The sequence below is a fragment of the Heteronotia binoei genome, chromosome 2 (genome assembly GCF_032191835.1).
Source record: "Heteronotia binoei isolate CCM8104 ecotype False Entrance Well chromosome 2, APGP_CSIRO_Hbin_v1, whole genome shotgun sequence".
Classification (NCBI taxonomy): domain Eukaryota; kingdom Metazoa; phylum Chordata; class Lepidosauria; order Squamata; family Gekkonidae; genus Heteronotia; species Heteronotia binoei.
In genome coordinates this window covers 152,158,338-152,185,281 of record NC_083224.1, presented here as the reverse complement: position 1 = coordinate 152,185,281, position 26,944 = coordinate 152,158,338, and the positions used below count along the sequence as shown (strand labels likewise).

At 41.3% G+C, this 26,944-nt stretch overlaps 1 protein-coding gene across 4 annotated transcripts in view; it reads right to left on the bottom strand.

Moving 5' to 3' along the window:
• Nucleotides 1–18,918, bottom strand: part of SLC35A3 (solute carrier family 35 member A3) — a 38,599-nt gene extending 19,681 nt beyond the window's left edge. The window contains exon 1 of one of the 4 annotated variants that reach the window (XM_060232255.1): nt 18,851–18,918. Coding sequence is in view for 1 of the 4 variants with exons in the window: in XM_060232253.1 (XP_060088236.1) it covers nt 6,655–6,708 (54 nt within the window). In the remaining 3 variants the exon portion in view is untranslated. Of the gene's footprint in view, nt 1–6,654; nt 6,781–11,678; nt 11,751–18,544; nt 18,802–18,850 lie in introns of those variants that run through there. The other 3 variants (XM_060232254.1, XM_060232256.1, XM_060232253.1) reach the window with 3 other exon arrangements.
• Between the last annotated feature and the right edge of the window lie 8,026 nt (nt 18,919–26,944).

The following is a 26,944-nucleotide window of genomic DNA, read 5'->3' as shown; positions in this document are numbered from 1 at the left end:
CAGGATGATAACAAAAGCTCCCTGAATCTCCTTCACAATGCAGACTTCCTTGGTAATTCAATCATAAACTCAGCAAGAGCATCAAACCATCCCTGGCGATTTATCAGCTGGTCTAAATCACCCCTTCCATTCCTGCTTATTTAATCATCTTCTATCAGACCCATCTCCCAGTCTCCATTACATCATCCTAGTACTCTTTCTTTAAAATTAAAAAGTTCGAACTGTCCTATTACAGCCCAGTTCCTGACCCTTTCACAAATAGGATCTCAAATGTAAAAGGTGAAGCTAAGCACCATCCATGGACAGCCAATCCTGCACTTTTGGCTCAGTGTCAATACTAATTCTGCACAAAACTTGGCCATCAGCAGTGATCCTCAAATCATGCAGAGGTAAATTCAGGTCTATTTTTTAATTGGTTCTGCTCCTGAGCCTTCTTCCATTGCTGAAATCTGGTAGCTGGTTCTAAAACCACTGGACCATAAAACAATGGGATGTTCATAGTCAAGACACAGAAGGGGATCACATGGGGCCCCTCTCCTAGTCTGCTTTCCTTTCTGAATTAACCCTCATGTTGCTCTAGCTGATCCCCTTCTCTTAGCAACTTTCTCCGCTTATCTGTTTGGCTATCATGACAACAAGCCTTCATTATAGCATCCTCACATGGCTAGGGACCAGTGTTCCCTCTAAACTGGGTTAGTGTGAGCTAGCTCACAATTTTTTAGCCTCCAGCTCACACATTTTTGTCTCAGCTCAGGAAAAATGGCCCTAGAGCAAACTAATTTATGGAGTAGCTCACAACTTTAATGCCGGTAGCTCACAAAGTAGAGTTTTTGCTTACAAGACTCCACAGCTTAGAGGGAACATTGCTAGTGACTCTTCCCCTTTTTAATTGCAAAAATCCTTTCCTACTTCTCTAATCGCATCTTTGGATCCCTTTTTGGGCAACAGTACTCCCTCTAAGCTGTGGAGTCTTTGTGAGCTACTGGCATTAAAGCCATGAGCGAGTGATTTGGCTGCTACATAAATGAGTTTACTCTGGGGCCATCCCTCTTAAGCTAAGACAAAAATGTGTGAGCTGGATGCTAAAAAACTGTGAGCTAGCTCACACTAACTCAGCTTAGAGGGAACACTGTTGGGCAACCCATCAGCTATCTCTTTTTTAACATTTCATTTTATCATATTTATATCCCCCCCTCCCCTGACAGGCTCAGGGCGGCCACTTCTGTTCAGGTTGATTTCTCTGGACTAGCTAAAGGGGGAGAACACAATTGGATTCAACAGTAACTTTAATTGGGCATTTAATTTAAAGCAGTACACCAGGATTGTGCAAAGTGGATGGATTTTGTTGGTGTGCCACGTGTAAATTATTGCTGTAGTGTTGTCATTGAACTGTTAAATCTCAGTGTCTTCTACTATCATTATTCTGCTCCCTGCTCTTTATTCTGTACCTTGGTTAGGATGATAAAATTACTTGCTGGTTAAATGTCTCCCTTCCATCTTTCCTTCCCTAAAAGATTAATCGTGCTAGGCACGGAGTATACAACACACTCAAATGATCCCTTTTTATCCCAGAATTCATTTTCTAGTTCTTCACTTATAAGGGATGCTCTTTGTGTGAGATCCCTGATGTAGGAAATGATCCACGTAACAACTCAACACTGTATAATCATGCAATAAGGAAGCTGGGCAGTACAGGGGTTTGGGCAGAGGTGTCAAACATGCAGCCCGGGGGCCAAATCGGGCCCCTGGAAGGCTCCAATCAGGCCGCCAAGCAACTGGCTGTCATCTGCTTCCTTCTCCCTCTCTTTTGCTACCTTCTGCAGCACAGCTTGCTTTGCCAGGCTTGCACAATCGCACAGAAACTACACAGTGAAACTTCTATTTTCTCCATTACTCCCTTGGGGAGGAAGAGGAGGAGGGATAGTTTGCTTTGGGAGGCTCTCTCAATCACACAGCAGAGCTACTGAGCCAAGCTTTTCTTCCTTCCATTGGCTAAGGTTCCTCCCCCTCTTCATTTCCTGGGGAAGGAAGGAAAGAGCCAGAGCTTCCTTTGCCCAGTTTGCTGGATCACATGGGATGGATACAAAGAAAGTACCTTTAAGACCAATGAGTGCTAATGTTTTAAGCATGTTTTGAGGGTTTTTAAAAACCCTTTGTGTTTGTCTATGTCTTTTATATAGTTTGTATTTCTGCTACCTAATCTTAAATAGGTACACACATGGTCCGGCCCAACACAGCCTGGCTCGACAAGGTCTCATTTATGTCAGATTTGTTCCTCATAACAAATGGGTTCAATACCTCTGGGTTAGGGAAACAACTGGGGGGCTGCAGGCCACTTCCCAGAGAACCTACCAAGTTTTATGTAAGTCAAAACTGCCTGCTTTCCCAGAGGTCGCCCTGTTCTTTGTGTCCCAGCACAAATATGGGACATTCTGCTTGCAAAATATACAGCACTTCCACTGAACTATGGACCTGACATACATATTGAGCCCAGATGTGGCAGACAACAGGGTTTGAAGAACCTGGGAAATGCACCATGATTTATGCACTGAGCCACAATTTCAGAGACTCTTCAGTAGAGTACAGCCCTGTTCCCTAACCAATGCCACTTACGTCACAACGTGAGAGTGTTTACACAGCAATGTGCTGGATCCAACCTTTCTCTAAGTAGCCTCCCTCCAACTTAAGGGAGATCATCCCCCAATAGAAGATCCACTTAATTGTGAGGGAGGTGCGTTAGACTGGAAGAAGGCTTCAGACTGACCCAAAAGGAAGAGTGAGGTATAAATATTTTAATTAATCAATAAAGTTTGCTCAGTGGAATGGTAGGATGGGGTAGGATTTACCCCAATAGCTCTAGATTCTCAAATCCCAGGGATCAGCCCTTTAAAAAGAGGGGGGAAGTGCTGACGCAAATAACAGCAACAAAAACTGATAAAAGTCTAGAAAGTAAAAGAAACTCCAACCCACTGTTTAATATTAAGATTTTAAATTACTCTTACCACATTTTTTCAAGTGCCAGCTAATATTTTCCCTTAGGCTAGCCACACACTCTCAGCCTAACCTACCTCACAGAATTGTTGTGGGGAAAATGGAGAAGGGAAGAACAAGTGTTTGGTCCCCACTGGGGAGAAAAGCATAATATAAATATAAAAGTACACGTTTCCAATTTTTGTTTTAAAATGTAAAGAATAAGGACTGAATTATACATGATGGTGATAGATCCATGTTTTCAAATGAGAGCTGCCATCAAAATAGTAGGAAGGGGGTCGCATAGGAGGTGACAAGAGGATGCCAAACCCTTTCTCTACCAGCTTCTCACTCCCTGTAACCTCTGTGAGGTAGGTTAGGCTAAAAGGTCACCAGTGAATTTCATGGCTGATGGGAGGTTTGAACTTAGATCTCTTTAGTCCCGGCCCAAATACTCCTTTGTGCCTAAAGAGGCTTCTAGAACTTCAATATTTACTCTGCACAAATACCTCTCTAGTCCAGATCCCAGGCCCAGACCTTTAGGTTCCCTGTTCAAACCTTGGCCAAAACTACCATTAGCTCTCTGTCAAGGTCCACAAAGCTGTCTATTTTTATGAGTAACTGATTCATGCTTTTAGCCATCCAGAGTTACCATGCTTGTCAAACATAGTATAAACAAATTAAAAGGGCCATAAACTTTAAAGATATGACTCAACAATTGTGCGTGAGCAAAGTAAGAACACCTTTTATAGCTCCTCCCCATCCTATAGTTATATCTGAACACTTTAATAGACTGATCTGTTTCAGAATATCGCTTAGCTTTCATGCATTTCATTTTTTCCTCCCAACTGATAGCCTTGATTGGACTTTCAAAAAGAAATAATCAAATGAAGCAAGCCATTTTAAACTGTGTATAGTTTTTAAAACAACAGTTACCACCCAATAGTTTGGTGCTCACATCCATGTTTCTCTACAGTGCCCATAAAATGATCAAGCAGAAAATCTTCTTAAAACTAGTCGCAGATCACTGAGTTGAATATATAGAATATATTTTCCACCAGTGGAATGGAACATTCCTGCCTTCCCCTGGAAATGCCACTCCAGATGGCCCTAAGGGACAACATTAGGTGTGAAGGTCTTTAATAGGAGGGAGGAATTGGTGGGAACTGACTGTGCAGTCTGGAACCAACTACATTGATCCTTGTAAATCATAAATTGGATCTAAGCATGTGTTCTATCCTGCAGTAGCACCTGCAGTGAATTTCATAGTAACTCTGTATATCTTGACCTAAGCACAAGGTAGTCACTTAATCACATGAAACTGTGGCAAAATAAATAAAAGTGCACACTGACTTGTTGGTATAACCATGAGCACATATTGATTTTAAACTGAACAGAGTCTTCACATAATATCTGAGGGCATGCTGTAACTTTCTTAAATATTTAACAAGGGTTTTTTATAACCCTAAAAAATGTTATACATTGCTTATTCAGTGCTGGTGATCCCAGGCTTTGTTACAACTGGCAGCCATGACAGGTGCTTACAGATGGGCACTGACTTGAATCAGCACTTCAAGGCGCTCCTTCTTTCCAGCATTTCTTTCTACTTTAGTCAGCCCCCTTCTCCTTTGCCATCATTGTAATACTGCCATGCTTCATCTCACACAGAGAAACAATCTCAACCAGAAGCAAAAGCTGGGAGAAGATAATGAGAGCCAGCATGGTGTTTGATCAGGATCTAGGAGACCCAGGTGTGAATCACCACTCTGTCAAAGAAGCTGGTGGGTTACCTTGGGTCAGTCATGCCCTTTCAGCCTAACCTGAAATGAGAACACTTGACTGAAAACTGTTTCAGAGGGTAGCCATGTTGGTTTGCAGTAGAAGAGCTAGATTTGAATCCAGTACAGACCAAGAACATTTTTCAGGGTATATGCTTCAGTCTGACTCTCAAATGTTTATATCCTGAAAGTCTTGTTGGTCTCTACAGTGCTACTGAACTCAAACCTGTTTTGACTGAAAATGTTTTTTGAAACATAGGCTTGAAAGGGATACATGTAGGACAAGGATAAAATATGGTGATATTTGCCAAAGGGCAAACATTAAATATTACCAACCATCCTAAGCCTTTGGTATCAGGCACATTTTAAATAGAAAATTAATGTTAATTGTTGATTTCAGTACAAATAGATGTGTGTTCCACCAGCTGCTTTTTTTACTTTGGACCAAAAACACACCTTGGAAATGGAATCCCATGCACCTAACTGTTCTTAGAACTTTCCCCATACAATCAAGTTTCTGGCATTCTTGATGCAATTTGTTTTTTAACTTTCCACTTTCAAACAGCATTTGCGGAAATCTTAAGATAAAATCAGCAAGTAGTACCTACTTAGTGACTTTCATGAGATAACTTCTCATGTGGTAACATTCTTTAGGCTATTTTGTAATTGTTGACTACGTCCTAATCAACTGCTTGGTGAAGAATGCAGACTGCTTTTCCTGAATGTCAAGTTGTACAACTTTTATGCCAAACTATTTCTATGCCAAACTACAACTTCTATGCCAAACTATTTCTATGCCAAACTAATCCTCCTTTTGGTCCAGTAAAAAATAAATAAATCAAAACATATTCTCTCAAAGGCTCCAAAATCAAAGACATTTAAACTTTAAAGGAAAGAAATTGGAGTAAAAAAGAACCTATATAGCCATCTAGTAAATGCCTATTTGTTGGTGCAAGTCAAAATAGACTGACCATTGATGCCCTGCAGTCTGGGCTTTGCATTATGACAAAGCTTACGGTAGATTATATGATAATATACTGGATAATCTTAACAATGCTGAGGAAATATTTAGTCATGCTCAGTCATCTACTTGCTATTGATCCCACTTCTGACTGCCCCACCCCCCAAATTCCAGTAACAGCTGCAAAATTAAAACCAATAGACTGGGGGTTGGGAACCCTGTTCTCAGAGATTAGTTCATTCAGTGCCTAACCTGGCTACAGTTCTCTGTCTACAATATTCTTTGGAAGGATCTAATAGCTCCTAATGCTTTTCCTATATACACATTTCCAGAGCTAACATCCTGAAAATAAGAATTTTTCTTCAGATCATCATAAATGGGGGTAGAATTCCCTATGGACTTGACATGCCCACAGGGAGATGGGCATATAAACCAGTGGCTGGTTTACTAACCGCAACAACAACGCCAGGTCACCCTTCTGGTTTATCCAGAAGACAGGCTGGGATGGGTGACCCCTTGGTAGTAACACTGAAGGGTCTTTGCCTGTGTTAAATCAAATCACAGAAATTTAGAATGCAATCAGATGAGGCCTAATTCAACCTTGTTCTCAGCTTCTAAATCCCCAAAGCTCACCATTGCAGGCTTACATTCTGGGCTTGCATTTCTCAAACAGCAAGCTGCAAAAATACCCTTCCCCTTTCTATGCCAGACTTACAGGACTTTCACAATCAGTTTAGTACTGTTTAAAGAAGCAAAGCCAAAACTACCACCAGCCCAAGCCCTTTGGGGCATCAAGAAAAGCTCTTTGGATCCTGTTCCCCTGAAGAGTTTAACACCAAGAATGCCATAAACACATTCAACATTAAGTATTTCCTGTAAAACCTTCTCAATAAACAAACCAGCATGCATTAGATCACTGTAAAAAATGCAAAACAATATACCAACTTCAAATATAATCTTCTCTCCACCGGTTGCCATAATTCTGAATTTTAAGAGCATAACATTATCCACGGCTGTCAGAGGGGCATGCAGCAGGTATCAATTGATCATCTTTTCCTTGCAATCATTATTCCCCAGTCTCAGAATAAAGTAAGATGAGTATTTTTCTCTTTGAAGTATCAGCTTCTTACATGCCACTTTTTCATGCTAGCATTCCTCAGCATGCACCAAACTTCATAGTCCATGCAAAAAGAATTCATGGTTGTGGAGAAAATCTTTCCACAGTTCAAAAGTTGACTTTAAAAGAATGAATCTACATAGTTTGTCTCCCAGGCAGACAGAAACAAACTGCCACACGGATATGAGGTCCAGTATACCCTGTATTTAACTTAAGGCAAGTGACGTGTCAAAACGCTTTACAACAGTAATCTCCCTGTTCCACTGGAACAATAACCCGCCCATTATTCAACACAATGCAAGTACAACTGTTTCCTTCTGCTACTTCTTGCCCAGAAATCTTAGATTGAAATCTTCAACACTAACTTGATTCTGAAAAAAAGCACTGCATGGATGCCAAATAAACGTTTAGCATACACATTATAGTCTTAACATTTGAACATTCAAGGATTTATTCCTGATCTTTGAAAAAATTATGGTTTTAATTCTTAATTACATAATTGCTTAAAAGCCACTAGAGAACAATTCATATAGCTTACAGACCTCATTGTTTTTGCAAGGAAGATTTTACACACCTCAAATTTAAATCTGCTATGTTGCTATTTGGCTCTACTTCCTCCCCTAGGGGAAAAAATGTAAAACATTTGTGTCCCTCAGTGACTATGATACCTTCTGATCAAATGCCTTTTTCTAAACAAAGTTTTCATAAGAGCAGCCCTGCTGGATCAGACCATGTCTCCTTTCAGTCCAGCATTCTGTTTCTCACAAGAGCTGTAATACCTCTTCTGTATTAAAGAGATGCACCAAAAACAGAGCAAAAGGGGAGGGGGAAGCTTCAGCAGGGAAAAGATGATGCAGTGGGGCAGTATAGCTGAATAAAACAATTATTTTTCCCACTGCACCAGATGTGTAGAAGAGGCCCGCAAGCAGGGCATAAAGGCATTAGCCCTCCCCGCCACCATTGTTCTTCAGTCTGGTGTTCACAGGTACAGAGATACACTGCTGCTGAATGTGGAGGTTCTAATTATCCATGATGATAAAGAAGCCATTGTCAGACTTATCTTCCATGGATCTGTCTAGCCCCCTTTTAAAACTGCCTAAGTTAACAATCATCACCACACTTTTCAGCCTTTTCTTGTGTGCCATGCAGTAATATAAGGAGGACTTGTAAAATTGCAAACCTGAATGCAGGAAACAGTATGTAGTTTCCTATTTATAATGTACAATAATACATGGGCGGGTCAGAGCTTGTGCTGGAAGTTGTGACATCCATTTACACTTCATAATGTTTTCACTGCAGAATCTGAAAAGTGGCATTTATCATGTTAGATTGCTTGCTTATTTTATGTAACATTTCTTCTCCGTTTAATAATAACTTTTGAAATCTTCCCAAGTACTGTGCTTTGTTCTTAGAGTTCCTTGTATTTTGTGTTCTCTCTAGACCAATTATACTTTCCCTCTCCAAGTTTACATCTTTCTGCCCTTCAAAATCATCCTCATTTATTTAAAAATTGAATTAAAATGACCAAGTCAACCAACTTAATTTATGATCCGTGCATAGTCATAGATCACTATAAATGCAATCCTATTTGTTCAGACTTTTCTGGATTATTATGTTTTGGGGGGATAGATCAAGTAAATAAGATTTTGTATAAGACTTGTAGCCCAATCTGAAACTTAATGACTCAGAGGTAAGTCCCTCCCAAATAACTGTTACCAGGGCTTTTTTTGTAGAAAAAAATCCAGAACTCCTTTGCATGTTAGGCCACACCCTCTGATGTCACCATTTTTTGCACAGAGCTTTTTGTAGAAAAAAAGCCCAGCAGGAACTCATTTGTATATTAGGCCACACCCCACAACACGAAGCCAGCCGGAACTGTGTTCCTGCTCAAAAAAAGCCCTGTTATCCCCAAACCACTATAAGTTCAAGGTCATACAATACCAAGGGTGCAGAGGAATCCATCTTGGGACAGCTTTAGAGGAAATTATTTAGATTCTAGGAGATCACCCTTAAATTAGACTAACAAAGCACCTGATGCTTCTCTGATATTAACATACATACACACTTGACAAATTTCCAAAATACTACAGGGTCATCAGATAGGAAGGTAGCGTGATTGTTCTGAGTTAATCAGCAAAAATAGCACCCTCTCCCAACACATTAGTATAGTTTCCAGAAATAACTCCCAATGATGCAACTTCTGAACCTCCACAACGATCATGATTCAGAAGGTATATGAATTCAAAGATTAAACAGGTCTGCTTTCAGATGGGCAGGTTAGGTTCAGTTCCTGCTCCAGAACCACTCTCCACCATCCCAACAACTGACAGAAGCAGGAAACATGATCTGACACCATGCCCTCTCTCAATCCAAGTCCCATTAGTAAGGTTCCTCACTCTGCAGTGCCCCCAGTCCTTGGCCTTCCAGCCTTTTTCTCCTCCGTAGGAACTAAATCCTCCCTCTTTCCTAGGGTTGCCAACCTCCATGTGGCACCTGGAGATCTCCCCCTATTACAGCTGATCTACAGGCAACCAAGATCAGTTCCCCTAGAGGATGCACTCTATGGCATGATACCCTGCTGACATCCCTTCCCTCCCCAAACCCTGCCCTCCCCTGGCTCCAGCCCTCAGATTTCCAGTAATACCCAACCCAGAGTTGGCAATCCTACTCTCTCCCCACTTGTTGACCAGACAGCTTTTATACTTCCAGTGGAGCACTGTTGACCTTTAAGGCCCTTAGTCTCTCTCAAGCCCCATTAGCAAGGTTTCTCACTCTGCAGTGCCCCCAGCCCTTAGCCTTCCATCCTCAAGGGATAAGAACTCACTGGCAGTCCCCGGCCTGAGAGAGATTCAGCTGTCTTCAACTAGGGCCACGGCTTTTTCAGCCCTGGGCCCCACCTGGTGGAATTCTCTGCCAGAGAACATCCATGCCCTACAGGATTTGCTACCCTTCCAAAGGTACATAAGGCAGAGATGTTCTGCCAGACATTTGTCTGAGGACAGTGATGGGACAGCATAAAATCTGGCACTCTCAAACTCTCCCCACCCACCTCCTGTAAAACTCCAGGAGGCGTAGGTATTGTAACAATTTGCCTTCTTGGAATGGGGACTATTTTATCTGGATCTGTTTGGGTTTTAATGTAGGTTTTAAACTATTTAGTGTGTATATATTGTTGCAAGCCGCCTTGAGCCCTGCTCACAGGGAAAGGGGGCCAATAAGATATCATTATCAATTCATCATCATCATCATCTTATTCTTTTCTTGCTCAGTTCCAGCCAGCTTGCTTTTCCTTTTCTCTGTACTCCCCCATACTCAGACTCAGAATATACATGTGAATTTTGGACTACCCATGACCAAGAAACGTTTGGACACTGTAATTCTTGTCACTAGAATTGTTTTAATATCTTATGGCTTAAACTGCAATTTTTATTATTATTATTACTGTATTTCTCATGAGATTTTATAGTCAAGGCAGTTGACCTTGTTACTCTTTCATCAAATATTATTCCAAGCACACTACTGTGTATACATAAAGGTCTCTGAACTAGGGCTGAGGAACTGCATGTGGAAAGCCATCTTCACATGTAACACCTGTTTGTTAGGTAATATAACTGCAAGGATTGCAATATGCCTTTTTCAACATCATAACTCTGGAATCAGGCAATAAAAATAAATATTGTACACAAGAAAATAAAACTCATTATTTATTCAACAAAAGAGCCTCCTCAAAAATACACACTCTTTCATGGTGTCACAGAAGCAGGGAAATTTTGAGAATCAGTTTAGGGTTATTTCTTAATTTTGTCCAATTCATACTGTTTGAGCAAAACATGGGTCATCATGACTTCACATTTCCTGATCTTTATGCTGCCAGTTAAACTTGTCGCATTACTGTTCTATATTCCCTCATGCCCTAGCTGTCCAGCACCGGAAAACCTCTGGACTAAAGCTGTGTTTTGAAATTTCCATGATGCCTGACAAGCTGTGACACTAAACTGAGTTCTTCCAAGCAGCAGTAGTAGCAGTGAGAGCAGATCAGAACAGCATCTTAGCATTCATGTAGAGCAAAATCTTTCTGATGTTCCAAGTAAATAAAAGGATCTATGTTGCAGAGTGAGTGACAAGTTTGGTTGGAGTGCAGCCTAAAACAGGTTCTACAAAACACTTGACAAGGGTAGATGCATTTTCAAGATGTAGAGAAGGTGTCAATAGTACCAACATCTAAAAACACTTGCCAGCCCTACCCTGAACTACCTCTTTCACATTTAAGCCACTGAGTCACTCTCTCCATCACTTTTTATCTCACCAAAGACACTCTCTTGTCCTGTTACTTTTTCTAATGCTTTCTTGGCACTGAAAGCAATGCCTAAAACAAGTTTTGTTTCTTAATTTTTCATTCCTTAATCACTTCACCAAGAACCTAAATATATTCCGTACTCTCTACTTCAGCACAGCTTTTCTGCTAAATAACAGACTTTTACAAAGATCAAATACTTATTATTATAGAATAATATTCCCAAGAGAAAAAAGTAAAGGTAGTCCCTGTGCAAGCACCAGTCGTTTCTGACTCTGGGTTGATGTTGCATCACAACGTTTTCATGGCAGACTTTATACAGGGTGGTTTGCCATTGCCTTCCTCAGTCATCTACACTTCCCCCCCAGCAAGATGGGGACTCATTTTACTTTCGAAAGGATGGAAGGCTGAGTCAACCTTGAGCCGGCTACGTGAAACCCAGCTTCCACTGGGATTGAGCTCAGGTCATGAGCAGAGTATTCGGACTGCAGTACTGCAGCTTTACCACTCTGCGCTACGAGCACACAAAAATGCTAGAGAAAACTGAATCCCCCTTACTATGCAAATCAGAAGAGGTCTGATTGTTAGTTGCTGGGGGCACCAGGAAGAGGTTCATCCTTCACTCCAGCCATACTTCTAACATTTCACTTTCTCTCAGTAAGCAAGGTAGACTGAGGTTCGGACTGCAGTACTAGGACTAGGAAAAAAACACTAAATAACATAAAATCAAAAAGCTTTATTTATTATACAGATATTAAATAAAAGCGTGCCCAGGATAGCCCAATCTCATCAAATCTCAGAAATTAAGTAGGGTCAGCCCTGGCTAGTATTTGGATGGAAGATTTCCAAGGAATACCAGGGGTTGTGGAGGCAGGTGATGGCAAACAACCTCCGAACATCTCTCACCTTGAAAACCCTATGGAGTTGCCATTAAGTCAGCTGTGACTGACAGTAGCAGTGGCAGCAACAACAAAATAAAAGTGTATACTGATTATCATTGCTTCAGTAAGTTTGAATCCAGTGGCACCTTTATGACCAACGAAGTTTTATTCACGCTTTTTTTATTATGCTTTTGTGTGCATGCACACTTCTTTAGATATGACTATCAACCTGACTCTACTTCCAACCATGACAGGTTTTGATAGATGGTGGTTGTAAGGAACCCTGGAATCTGCTACTCCCCTTCCCGTTTGTTCCATTCTGATTTAGTCTGCCCCTTGTCTTTTAAACATATTTTATAATGGCTTTGCCCCACCCCATCAAAACAGTGAATAATCTCAACCTGAAGCATGGGACGATGGTCATTACTGATCAGATCACTGTTCACTATGAGACTGAAAGTAAATGTCCCTGTTCAAAGATAAAGGGCATTAATAATTATAATTAGTAATAAATTTTATAATTAGAATAGTGAGTCAATTACAAAGCTCAGGTAATTCCAAGATATGGAAATACAATTTTACCCATATGGTGCATAAGCTGTCGTTCTACGTGATATCTGACCAAGTTGTGTTCTACACAACTTTTCAAAAATTCAAAGTTGTAATGGAGAGGTTTGCCTTAAAATTTTAGATTTCATTTTGAACCAGACTATTTTAAAAAGAATGTTACAGCTAAAACTTAAAAAATAAAAATATGATGTAAAAAATTTAAAACATTACTTAATTAAAAAAAAATTAAAGTGGCTCCTTCTTTATGGTATACTGATTTTAAATGTTGATCTAAGACAAAGCCAGGCGAAGATAAGTGTTATATACACAGTTTATATGGTGTCATGTTGTGCCATAACAATATATAGTGATTTCTTTTATTGAAACTGCGATGATCTGTATATAGATTTACTATATTTAGATGTATTTAATGGTTTAAATGGTTTTAATGGTTTTATGAATGTTTAATGGTTTTATGAATGTTTATTTAATGGTTTAAATGGTTTTAATGGTTTTATGAATGTTTATTTAATGGTTTAAATGGTTTTAATGGTTTTATGAATGTTTATCCGTTTTAGATGTATTTAAATGGTTTAAATGGTTTAATGGTTTCAGATGTATTTAAATGGTTTATGAATATGTGTGTTTGATGTGTTGGTATGTTTGTGGAAGAGCACCTCATTTCGTTGCTCTCTTTTTGTTGAGAACAATGACAATAAATTCATCTATCTATCTTTATATCTTTGTGTTGCTAGCTGTGAAATTACTTTTAGTTTGTGACATATTTCTTCAATTTAGCCTATAATTTACCTGCTGAATATAAATGTTAAAACTTCTTTACGCATGCTGCAAATAAAAGCAAATTGCCATTGACACTAGGGATGGGCATGAACCAGGAAAATGAAGGTTCATCCTGGTTCGTGAGGTCACACAAACCACAAACCTTCATGAATCTCACTGTTAAAGGAACCTGAGGAATTAGGCCAAGTAGGTTCCTGTTTAAGGAACCTTAAGGAATCTCACTGTTTAAGGAATCTGAGATCTTCCCTCCCTCCCTTAAGCTGTGGGTGGTTCCTCAAGGCCAGAAGAATAGAAAGTGGGGGGAGATATCCTTTCTCAAGTGAGCTTCCCTCCCTCCTTTCTGCTGGCAGCAGTTCCCTGAGGCCTGAAGGGAGGGAGATCTCGCAAAAGCCATTTAAAGGGAACGTCCACTTTAAATGGCTTTTGCAAGTGGGTGCTGCATGAGAGTGAAGTCCAAGCAGTGAGTTCACCACTTTGGGCTGAACTTGCCAACTGGACTTTACTCTCACGTGGGGCCTGCTTGCAAAAGTCATTTAAAGGGAATGGGAGGAGTGAATGGGCTTGGATGCAAGCCGTTTCAGTGATTTCTCTTGCTCCCCCCTCCCCCCCCCCCATTTCCCACTATGAATCTTCAAAACCACATGGTGGATCAAGAGAAGGTTGTGGTCATAGGGATGGGCATGAACTGGTGATGTTCATCATGAAATTAGGTTTATGACAATGTTTGTACCCATCCCTAATTGATTCTATGAGGAAAGCAAAATTAAGTTGTGAATCCCACAACTTAATTACTTGTTGAATAAAAAAGTATTTCCTTTAGTCTGTTCTACCTATTCAGAATAACTTTATTGGGTGCTCCTGAGTTACAGCATTATGGAAGAGGGAGAATGAGTTTCCTGTATCCACTTTCTTTACCTTATGCATAATTTTAAAAAAACATAATCATGCTCCCCCAATCCTGGCTGTATTTTTCCTAAACTACAAAGACTCAGAATCTTAAGGCCAGTGCTGGATTAAACCCCGTGGAGGCCCCTAGGCAGTCAAAATCTTGGGGGGAGGGGGCTTGCAAATGATCTCTGAGTCGGAGCGCCTGCCCTGCCACCCACTGCCCCCACTGCAGCTTGCGGGCACCTTCTCAAAAGCCCCTTTGACAAAGCTGTGGGAGAGAAGCAGAGAGAGGCAAATTTGGCAATGACACTAGCAGCAACCTCACCAATCAAATTGGGCAAAGAGTGGCTCAGTTGCTGGCTGCACTTGCAGGCTCTGAAGGCTTCAAGCAGGGGGAAAACTGGGGGGGGGGGGGCAGTCTGGGGCCCTTAAAGGTGTGGGGGCCCATAGGCCAGTGCCTACTTGGCCTAATTGTTAATCCAGCCCTGCTTAAGGCTTTCCTCCTAGAAAAGGTGCCCCAACCCCTTGTTCATCTTAGTTGCCCTCTTTTGTATTTTTCCAGTTTTGCAATATCCTTTTTTGATATATGGTGACCAGAACTGTACACAATATTCCAAATGCAGATACCATTGAGCTATACAAGGGAATTACAATGCTGGTTTTTTAAATAAAAAAAAATCTCAATGCCTTTCTTTGTAATTTCCAGCATGGAGTTTGTTTTTTCACCATCATGGCACACTGAATTGAAAGTTTCATTGAGCTATCCACTATAATGCCAAGATCTCTTTCGGTCTTGGTCTCAGTCAGTTCAGAACACTTAAAATTAGGATTTTTCTTTCAGTATGCATCACCATATACTTACAAACACTGATGTTCGTTTGCTCATTCACCCAATTTAGAGAGATCCTCTTGTAGCTTTTTAAAATCCAACTTGTTTTTTACCATCCTGAATAATTTGGTGTCTTCTGCAAACTTTGCCACTACACTGCTCACCCCCAATTCAAAATCATTAAAAGAAGCTAAATAGCACCATACCTTGAGGGACCCCACAGTTCACTTTCACCCATTCCCGTTTTAACCATTTTCAAGATCTGTCCTTTTACCCCATGACTGCTAAAAATAGTGTATCATTACCCACCCATAGTTCTTGACATTAAGTGGGGAAATAAAACATTTCCCCGCTGCTTCTCTATAAAATTAGTTTCTTCAGTATCTGTATGCAATGTCATAGGTAATTCTATCTTACATAACCACCATGCCTGAATATCTCTGCTTTCTGAAAAATGATATTGTTGGAAAAACAGATATTCAGGCATGGAATACAGAATATCCCTGGTTTTGGAGTGCTTTCAACATTTACAGGGCCGACGCATGGGAGTAGGTCAAGTAGGCCAAGTGGCACCATGGGGCGCCCCCTCTCCCTGTGCCTGCTGCCGTCTGCCTCCCCATGCCCGCCGCCTCCCAATGCCCACCGCCTCCCCAAACCTACCGCCATCTGCCTCCCCGTGCCTGCTGCCATCTGCTTCCCTGCACCCGCCGCCTCCCTGCACCTGCCACTGTCTGCCTCCCTGCACTCACTCCTTCCCCGTGCCTGCTGCTGTCTGCCTCCCCACGCCCGCAGCCTCCTGTGCCTGCCGCCATCTGCCTCCCCGCGCCTCCGACATCCACTGCCCTCCCACATCAAGCACTGACCGCGCGGGAGGGGAGAGGGGAGTTTGGCACACCACAAACCCGCCCAGCCACCCTCAGGAGGAACCTCCTGCGGCCACCTGGCACCAGCCAGCCACACTCGGCCCCGTGCGGCTGTCTCTGGGGGCGGCAGGACCTGTGTTGGGCTCAGCAGCAGCAGAAATAATGACGTCATTATGATGCCATCGGCACGCGTGATTGAAACAATCCAGGGGGTGGAGATCGCGGATCGGCCTGGGGCGCAGGCACCCCCAGTCCCGGGCCTGAACATTTACCAATAACTTTGGTATCAGAATATATTTTAAGCCACAGATTTCTCTTCCTTCCTCTCCAACACACAGAAAACACCAAACAAATTATATAAAAATATCATTAAATAACTGTAACTAAAAGTGGTCAAATAAGAAAGAAAAAAACCAGTATCCTGGAACACAGGAAATTCTGGATCTCACAGGCTTTAACATTAGTGTTGCTTGGCTGATTAAGAGTTACTGTGCATACACAGTGAAGCAATAGTTTTATATTGACTTAGGAATTTCTGTGCCAAAACCAACAGTAGAGTATGTATATCAGGTTCCTCCCCCGTTATTAATAAATGGTGCATACACTGTTTTCACTGTGTACACACCACTCACAGCCTTCTCTGTGTATTAACAGCAGCAACAGGCCCCAGTTGGTAAAGTACATACAATAACCCAAAAACTTCTCTCCAAATTTGGTACAAACAGTCATTTAATTCATGACCATTAACACACATATACCAGAACAGCAAAGCTCTATAATTAGAAACTTAATTCTATGCAGATTATTTTTGCTATCTGTGTCTATTTCATACTATCCTTTCTCTATGCCTGGAGTCACAGTGCTTTTTCATGGCACCATGCCCACACTTTTGCTTCAAAGAGTTATTAAAAATCTGCTATTTCCTTTCTGTAGTACACACTCCTGATTTGCAACAGAAAATTGACATTAATTTTTAATACAAAATTGGCAAACTACAAGAAATTGCAGTCAGTGACTGCCCAATGGAATTCATCCAATTTATTCTCCGCTTCACTGTCCCATTTGTGTTTGTTTTAAAGAGTCCTTCAGCATGACAAGCCACAACCTTTTGTGCTATATGGCAGGAGTTCAATGCGTTTCTCTTGAGCAAAGTCTAATTCCACTTTTCTTCCTTTCCCAATACATACATTTCCAGCAACAGGTTTTTTCCAACAGTGAGCCTTTCATTCTAACCCTATCTTGTGCCAAAACTCTTCACATTTGGTTGCTATACCTTACAATAGGCGAGGAGGCCCAAATGAAATGTAATGACAGAAAGAGCCTACCTGTGAAACGCTGCACAAACTCAGCATCTCATTTAACTTGGGCCTTCACATGCAAGGTTAAGCATGCCACACTACAAATTTCCGAAACGCTAACACAGCATGCAGAGTGGTTAAGAGTCCCATTTAAGACAGATAGCAACAACATTAAGGGATCAATCATGCATGCTTTAGGCAATTGCTTGATTTAAGCCTGCATAAAGTTATATATGAATAAAAACATGACTTCTGAAGAAAAACAAAAAGCACACAGGCATATGCCATCTCAAAAGAGGCACAAAGAATAAAAAAGTAGCTTTGACCAATGGTCCCCCTTGTCCAGTATCCTGCTTCCCACAGTAGCTAGCCAGATGCCTCATAAGACATGGAGGACAAGACCTTCTTGTAGCTGTTGCATTCATAAATAAATAATAAATTAATAAATAAATTCAGAGATATATTGCTTTCAAAAATGGAAGTTCCATTTGACCATTATGGCTAATTGTTACTGACTTATCCTCCATGAGAAGTGGCCCCGTGGAGCAGAGTGGTAAAGCAGCAGTACTGCAGTACTGTGGTCTGAACTCTCTGCTCACAACCTGAGTTCGATTCTGGCGGAAGCTGGATTCAGGTAGTTGGCCCAAGGTTGACTCAGCCTTCCATCCTTCCAAGGTCGGTAAAATGAGTACCCAGCTTTGCTGGGGGGAAGTGTAAAAGACTGGGAAGGCAATGGCAAACCACCCCGTAAAAAGTATGTCGTGAAAACATTGTGAAAGCAACATCACCCTAGAGTCAGAAATGACTGGTGCTTGCACAGGGGACCTTTCCTTTCCTATCCTCCATGAATTTTCTTATGTGCATGAAAGAGAAAGATCGCTTCTACAATAAGAGGATGTGCCCATCATCCAGTTTTTTGCAAGGTCTTGAGCTAAAAATTAGTTATCAGCTTATTAAAAAATATATGATGCCTAGTTCACCAGTCACATACTTTCATTCAATTATCAGTTTTAAAAATGGATTCATCTACTGCTAATTTTTCCAATAAAAGCAGTTGCCAAGAGTGCCTCTAGTGAACCTAGAAACCCAGACCCTCAACCCCAGACTCTCATTACTCAGTAATGAAGGTGAAAGCACTCTGGATGTGATCAAGAGAATGCACTCGTTTCTCTCCCCTCTCACGTATCAAAATGGCATTAAACACTAGCATTACAAACAAGTTCTAAGGTCTGCTGCCGCAGCGCGGTGTCCTCTGCCTAAACCTGAGTGCCCTGACACCCAATCCCAAAGGTAAGGAAGTACTAGCTGCGGTTACCTGGTGGCGAGGAAAGGGACTCTGCACAAGCTCAAAGACACTCTCTTCTTTAGGGCTACTTTTCTTATCGTAGGCATGACGTCCCAGCAACTGAAAGCTGGGTTAGCTCAACAGAACCAGACCTCCTTTGGTATCCGTTCCCTGGTCTGCCGCCCTGGTTACCCCACATCAAATTCTCCTCTGTATCTTAGCAAGAGCTCCCGCTTCCCATCACGTTTTCCTTCGGGTCGCCTCGAGCTCCATCCCCGGGGGATGCCCTTCTTCTCCCTCTATCTGCCCGCCCGGGTCTTCCCTTCCCATTCTCACCTGCCGCGCGTTGGGAGCCTGGCGCTCTTCCCTTCCGGGTATCTCTTCCCCGGTCCCGCCCCGACAAGACTCCGACTACAGCCACGGCTCCGCCCGCTCGGTTCCCAGCGCCTCGGCCCTTTTGCCTTCTCTGCCTCAGCTGCCGCTGCTGGCGGCAATATGCTCGGGGCGGGCGAAGCATCGGTGCAAAGGATGTCCAGCGCCAAAACCCGGGGGGCAAGGAACCAGGGAACTACTGAGGAAGGCGAAGCACTACTAGAGAGACAGACAACGGGACGCGCTCTCCTTTGTGGTCGCCTCGTTTTATTATTTGACATTCGTATTCGATTATCTCAAAGAACATATCCCGCCAACAAACGCATGGGGGGGGGGGGGGGATGCGGTTCTTGACAGCATCATTTCGCGTATAGACTTGTAACATGCCCCTCCACTGACCCTCAGAGTCCTAATCCATCCATCCCAACTACGCGGGAGAAAAAAAAAGTCTGTTTTATATCTTAATTGATGACATTAGTAGACCATCCAACGGGCTTTCAGCGTTCTGGGTCCTGTCCTGGTAATATAAGCGTAAAATCTGCACTGGTCATAGGAATGCTAGACTCCAGGTGGGACCTGGGGAATCTGGAATTACAGCTCACCCCCAGATTACAGACATCAGTTCTGGTTGGGTAGACTCCATTGCCTTGTACTCCACAGAGGTCCTGTCCTCCACAGGCTCCAGCCCAAATCTCCATAAATTCTGGACTAGCAACCTTAACTCCCCACCCTTTGCCGGTAGCCTAACTGGTCAGCACATATGTTCCATTTCTCTTACAACCGCTTAATGTAAAATAATAATCCCCCCTACACTTAAGAAAAGAGAATAGAGAAAGTTATTCTGCAGTGTGCTAGCAAGTACCTATCCATGCTGCTTTGTGTAACTCAGGAGTCTCAGGCCACATGTCTTTAATTCCATGATGTCAGCATTGCTCCTCCTGAGCAACGTTAATGCTGGCATATGGAGACCCTGCAGCATGTCCTCCTCCAATATAAACCAATGCTTTTGGAAAAGAAAAAGGAAAGGTCCCCTGTGCAAGCACCAGTCGTTTCCAACTCTGGGGTGACGTTGCTTTCACCATGTTTTCACGGCAGGCTTTTTACGGGGTGGTTTGCCATTGCCTTCCCCAGTCATCTACACTTTCCCCCTAGCAAGCTGGTTACTCATTTTACCGACCTTGGAAGGATGGAAAGCTGAGTCAACCTCGAGCCAGCTACCTGAAAACCCAGCTACTGCCGGGGATCAAACTCAGGTCGTGAGCAGAGCTTAGGACTGCAGTACTGCAGCTTTAACACTCTGCATCATGGGGCTTTCTAATGCTTTTGGGGTCAGGGTCTAATGCGATTTCCAAGGAGGGGTTGTGGTTCAGTGGTAGAACATCTGCTTGGCATGCAGAAGATCCCAGCTTCATTCCTTGGAATCTCCAGTTAACATAATATGGCAGTACATCATGTGAAATCTCTCTGCCTGAGATCCTGGAGAGTCACTACCTGTCAGAGTTGGAAATAGTAATTTTAGTGGACCAAAGGTTTGATTCAGTAGAAACAGCAAATTGTGCGTAGCACACTTTCCCGGTATGCATAGTAGGACATAAACAACAGCATTTAATTTAGTTGCCATGTTGTCCTCATCACGTAGAATAAGTTGCATTGTAGTTATATTTCAAGCTTAATGTGAGAAGAATTTTATGCATGAAAACAGAATTTGTTCCTAGCACAAGAGCCAACTGTACATATCATGGTGGGGGCTATAATGTGCTGAACTGTTCATGTAATTTTTGAAAGTCACATCTTGTGCATATAGTCAGAGCTCAGCTATACCACATGAACCTTCCCCCTCATACTGTGTTCTGAACCTGAAATGACCCTGGGGAACCATTGTTGGGTAACTTGCATAAAGTGCAGGCTTCCCCAACCTGACAAACAGTGGCTCTTTAGGGCTGTTTGGAGCTGGTAAAATGTCAGGGAAGAAAGATTTAAGCCTCTGGGTGCCAAAATTCTAGTCTGTGTTGGACCCCCTGCCTGCTTGGAAATTAAATTTTGAACACAGACATCCCACAATGTGTCTGGATGCTGGGAAATGTAGCAGACATGGGGGGCACAAAAACCATATATAATGTAGTTGTGCCTTCAAACTGGGGAAATCATGGATTACGCATGGGCACAGGATTCTGCATGTACCTTCGTCATCACTTTCCTTTAAAAACAAAGACACACATCCCTGCTATGTGAATGAATTTCAAATTGTGAGCTTCTAACAAGAAAAACCAGTTTGGTGAATAAGCACTGTGCAGTTAGTTTAAACACTTTGTTTTATAAGAAAGAATGGGAGCTATGCTAGGAAATAACCCACACAGCTGCTACTTAAAACTCACCTGTCCTTTTAAATCTATATAGACAGAATAAGCATAAATGATAAAAGCACTTTGTGCACTGTGGCTCTCAAGTATGTACAAATGGACACTCAATTCCTTTATATAGGAATACAGACTCCCTTTTTTCTAGACAAAAGTGTATGGCTTTTGACCTATCAATTCATGCTGCAACCATGTGCTAAATAGGTGTTCCACTGCATTCTCCTGCCATATAGTTTCAAGCAGACAGCAAATAACTGGAGATTTATGGAGCTGCTAGTAGGCTTGTCCTAGTTGAGGAAAGTGACATTTGAAAAAGGGTGGAAGGTCCTGTTTACTTGCAGTGCCATATACTTTAGTAAGTCACCATGCTCCCTTCACAGCTGAAAATTAGCTGTCCTTTTGTTTTACATTTTAAAAACATCCAGCTTTTTCATTTTCAGAAATGGACTTCTATTACCTTTCTTGTTTTGCTCCTGGCATATTTAAGTCACAAAGGTTCATAATTTAGCAGCTTTTACAGCCTGGCCTGCAGAGTGCTGCTGCCATTGCACTAGCACTTTTCACAGGTGCAAGGGACTCAGCATCCTGTTTCTCAGAACTTGGTATTTACATTAATACTTTAATGATTGATTGATTAATAAATACTTTAATGATTTTGTGGTCATAGCACTGTGCCAATGAAGGCGGAGTCTTTGATCTTTCTGTTCCTATGGATGGAATTGAACTTGCCCCCCAATATGCCTTCTCTCTACCAACATCTGACTCATGGATATGTTTTCAGAGTGCTGATGAAATAACTGGATTGGTTTGGTGCACTAGTGCAACAGCATGACTTGTGACATTGCACTAGTGCAAAAGCCTTTGTATCTGGTTCAGTGTAGGTTTTTGTTTTGCTTTATCCATCAGGCCAGAGTGTGAGAAAAATGACATTTTAATTCCATAGTGCATACATCTAGGGGGGAAATATATGAGGATAAATTTGCAGTTTTGTTTCTTTTGTTTTGAGTGATGCCAATGTGTTTTCAGCAATGGAAGCTGTGCCAATATAAATCATCTGTGAAATTTTAAATTAATATTTATTCTGGAACCAGGATAGTTGAATAACTACCATCCAGTTTCAAGTGTATTATTCTTGAGCAAGCAGATTGAATGAGTGATGGCTGGCTAATTTTAGAGATTCCTAAATAGATTGTTTGGATCCACTGCAATTTGATTGTGGGACTGAAACAGCCTTGGTTGCTCTGGTGGGTGACATACTCTGGGAGATGGACAAGGGAAGTGTGACCCTGTTGATTATCCTGGACCTCTTGGTGGCTTTTGATACCATCAATTGTGGTAGTCTTTTGATTATCTTTTTGGGACCAGGACTGAGTGGTTCTGGTCTTACTCAGGGGTAGGTTTCAGAGTGTGGTGCTGAGGTACTGCTGCTCTGCCCCTTAGCCTTTGGCCTGTGGGGCTTGCCAAGGTTTCATCTTGTCCCCCAACCTTTGCAACATTTATGTAAAGCCACCAGGAGAGATTATCCAGGGACCTACCACCAATATGCAGATGACACTCAGCTATATCTCATGCTGCCCAGCACATGGACTACCAGCAGATCCCAGGGAGGCTGTGAAAAACCATGAACAGGTTCTGTGAGGTAGTTTTGGAATGAATTTAATCTCAACACAACAGAGGTAGTTGTGATGGAGGAAACATCTGAACAGGAAATGAGTTATCCCTGTTCTGGAGGGGGCTGTGCTCCCTTTGAAGGAGCAGGTTCATGGTTTGGGGTTGCTTCTGGATCTGGGCCTCCTTTGGATAAACAGGTTGTAGCAGTGGCCAGGGATACCTTTCATCAGTTTCAGTCAGTAAGCCAGCTGTGACCACACTTGGACACGAAAGATCTTATCACTGTGGTGGATGCTTTGGTAACATCTAGATTAGATTACTGCAATGCACTGTACATGAGGCTCTTTCTGAAGACTTTCTGGAAGTTACAATTGGTACAGAATGCTGTGTGTTGGCTGGAGTGGGTCATAGGGAACATATCACTCTAATCTTGTTCTACCTACACTGGCTTTCGATTTGCTTTCAGGCTCAATTCAAGATGGTATTGACCTTTGAAGTCTTGTATGACCTTGGACCAATATATCTTAAGGACTGTTGTCTCCCATACGAACCTATCCACTAACTCTGGTCATCTCCAGAGGCCCTGCTTTGGTTGCCCCTGACACTTAAGGCTAGATAGGTGGCAACCCAAAAAGGGGCTTTCTCTGTTGTGGCATCAAAACTATGGAACTCCCTCCCCAGGGGATCTGTCTGCCTCTTTCTGTTAAGCCTCATTCTACTGTTGTTTAGGAGTTTTAAACTTAATTTTATATTTTTGCATTTATGTGTTTTTAATTCTTATATTTTAACTGTATTTTAATTATTTAAATGTTTTAATGTGTTTATGTTTATTGCCTAGTGAACCCTTATTGGGTGGAAAGGTGGCATTAAAATGTTTTAAAATATATAAATAAATATTGCAATCCCATTAGGAATCTTCAGTGGAAAGAATACTTGGATTGAGATGCCATCAGGGGTCTAAAAGTACTCTTTTTTAGTGTTTCATGACACGTTTCCTATTTTGCTGCTGGGCTCCAAAGCACACTTAAAAGCATCTGCTGTACCTCATTCAACTGAGGGATTGCAGACAAGGGTTCTTATAATGCCCTAAAAACGGCTCACCCTCCTGTTGTTTTTGGTACTGAATGTCCAGCATGGTGTTCTAAGGAACTTGAATGTTAGCTCAGTTTTGGTGATATGTTTGATTGATACCAGTAAAAAAGGCATTATACTACTGTTGTTTTAGAATTTCCTGTGTCTCACTCTGGTTGCCAACAATTCTCTCTATTTGGAGGGATTACTGACCTGACATATGCCGAGAAAGTCTGTTTCATCAAACCTTCCACATTCCTTAATGAGAACTGTATGAGATTAAAGGGGTTTTATCACTATTATTTGAAAGATGTTTAATGAACATATAACCACCTCCAATACACACATATATCAAATGTACACACACAAACATGGCAATTGTATGAAACCAAGGGTAAATTTATTAATCGGGTTAATACCTATTCAAATTAATATTGCATACATTTTTATGTAAACGTCTTTTAAAGTTGTAGATACAGATCTATTTTGAATGTAAACCTTATAGGCAGAATCGTAAAAACCTACTGTTACAAACTATACCCTAGCATTGGTTCATGCTGTTATAAAACAGCAAAGACACACACCAGAAAGGAATTTAGGATTAGCAGAACCTAAGTATGTGGTCAGCTGCAAGGAAGTCCTATTAATCAACTTCTGGGTAAACGTGTTTGAGATTTAACTGTTAATAGAATTTAGTCTCATTCAGAATCCTTTAACTGATATCTTTAGTTCCTAAGTTGTCAAGGCACTTTCTGCTTTAAGAATTTTAGGATCCATTTAGTATTTTGTATCCCCCACTTTTACAACTGATTTCCAGTTGGCAGAGATCAGCTCCTCTGGAGAAAATGGCTGCTTTGAAGGATGGACTCTATGGCATTGTACCATGCTGAGGCCCCTCCCCTCCCCAAACCCCACTCTCTCCTGGATCCACCCTCAAAGTCTCCAGGTATTTTCAAACACAGGCCTGACAAGCCTAGGTATTTGTGTAGTATTTCTTGCATCTACATGCTATGAATAGCACTGAAACAGCAAGACATTCTGTCATATTAAGTATATATAGTCTATCAGTTCCATCCAGAGACCCTAATGTTTAATAAGCGCATTGACTTAATTAGAAACATTCAAATTTAAGTGGAATTGCAGTCTTGGGTTCTGAAGTCTTGATCCTATACAAACATTGAAAATTAATCTGTTTACACTGTTTATATACAATCTCAACTGTACTGTACTAATTATGATCAGAGTATACATTGCTTTCAACTCTAATAGTGCATACATTGCTTTGGATAGCTGTGAATTTTTAGGCATTGTCTTAAAAACATTTTATGCAAAAACTTGCCATGCTATTACAAAAAACAAAATATTAGTGGGCACCTATAAAAAGCTATACAATAAAGATATAGTTGAAAAATACTGGGTTGGATCCAACCAACTTTTCTGCTGGTGAAAACAGGGAGAAGGGAGATCCCTATTTGACCACCACAAGACTGTGCTGGGGATCATGGGACCTGTGTGGACAGATGTCATATGACTATACTAAGGATTTGAATTAGATAAGTGAGGAAAAAGTGGGTGGGGCCCTGTCTATAGTATTCACAACATCACCTGTATATTCTATTTTATTATATTTACTTACTTCATTTGTATCCATTTGTCTTTCCATTGGAGATCCAAAAGGGCTTACAGCATTCTTTCCTTCTGCATTTTTATTATTCTCACAATAACCCTGTGAGGTAGGTTAGTTTGAGAAGGTATAACTGGCCCCACATTACCCAAGACATACAACTATACAAGATGAAATCAGCCTTCTTGTTAAAAAGGTGATCTTGGACAATGAATATAATTAGAATTTTAAACATTTGTATTTTTAGGACCAGCTTTCTCAAAAGGCATGCCGTTATCCCAGATAACAGGCCTGTCAAAGATATGCATCTTGAGTTAGATATTGAAAAGTGTTGATTAGCAAAAAAAGAAATTATCTAATATTGCTGCCGGTTGTTTTTTTTCTTTCTCCTACCATGTTTAGAGCAACAATGGGCAACAGGAGCAGAGAACTGATTAGTGGAGTACAATACTAGAGAGTGCCATAGGGCAGCCATTATCTCTGTGCTATCTGATGACCAGCTGTAATTCAAGATGTCCAGGCCCCATCTGGAGGTTGGCAACCTTAGTGGAAGGGCTGAGCAGTCTCTTCAGAAGGCCAAAGATAACTGGAGACAAAATCTTGACATGCTCAGTTTAATGTAGAGGGTACTGGGGCACAGTAATGTAATCTCCTTTTCTGTGTTTTATCCTAGGTAATGGTTGGATACTTTACAGACACCGGCCTGTATCCTACTACACTGCTTAGCAATGTCTGAAGCCTTCTTCCAGCTTAGAGAGCCTTCCTCTGATGGAACTGGTTCTTTCTCCCTTGGAAGAACTACTTCCATTCAAGGAAGTCTTCCACATTTGCTGAGTAGCGTGGTAGGATACACACCACTGTTTTAAGTAGATTTCAATATATGTAAATAAATGTTTCAAATAGTCAAATAATCAGTGCTGTGATATATACATAACATATAAGGTTGTGGAGATAAAAAGAAAATAATATCATTTTATTTTTTTCCCTATTTTTCCTTGCCTGTTTCTTTTTAAGAAATATCATATGCCCAACTGCACAAAAACATATTTTACAATGCACATTTTTATTTTGACACTGCACAAAAAGTGTCTAGCTGCACATTAGAATAAACATGTAACGTTATGTTGAAGAAGGCAATTCTGTTTTCTTGGTATGACTTCAGGATATCATATCAACCATTTAGATACAGTTGAAGAAGAGACTGCAAAGGCACTCAGAACACTGATAAGCAGCAAAAAGCTGGAGGTTAGCTGTTTCCCAGCAGCATTCTATAAAAAGAAAAACATATACATTTAATCTCATTTGTAGAAAAGAATTCTTAGACGCCCCAGCACAGTTTTTTACACAAAAGCAAAAAAGCAGATTCAGTGAAGTTAATGATAATAAGATTTGCAA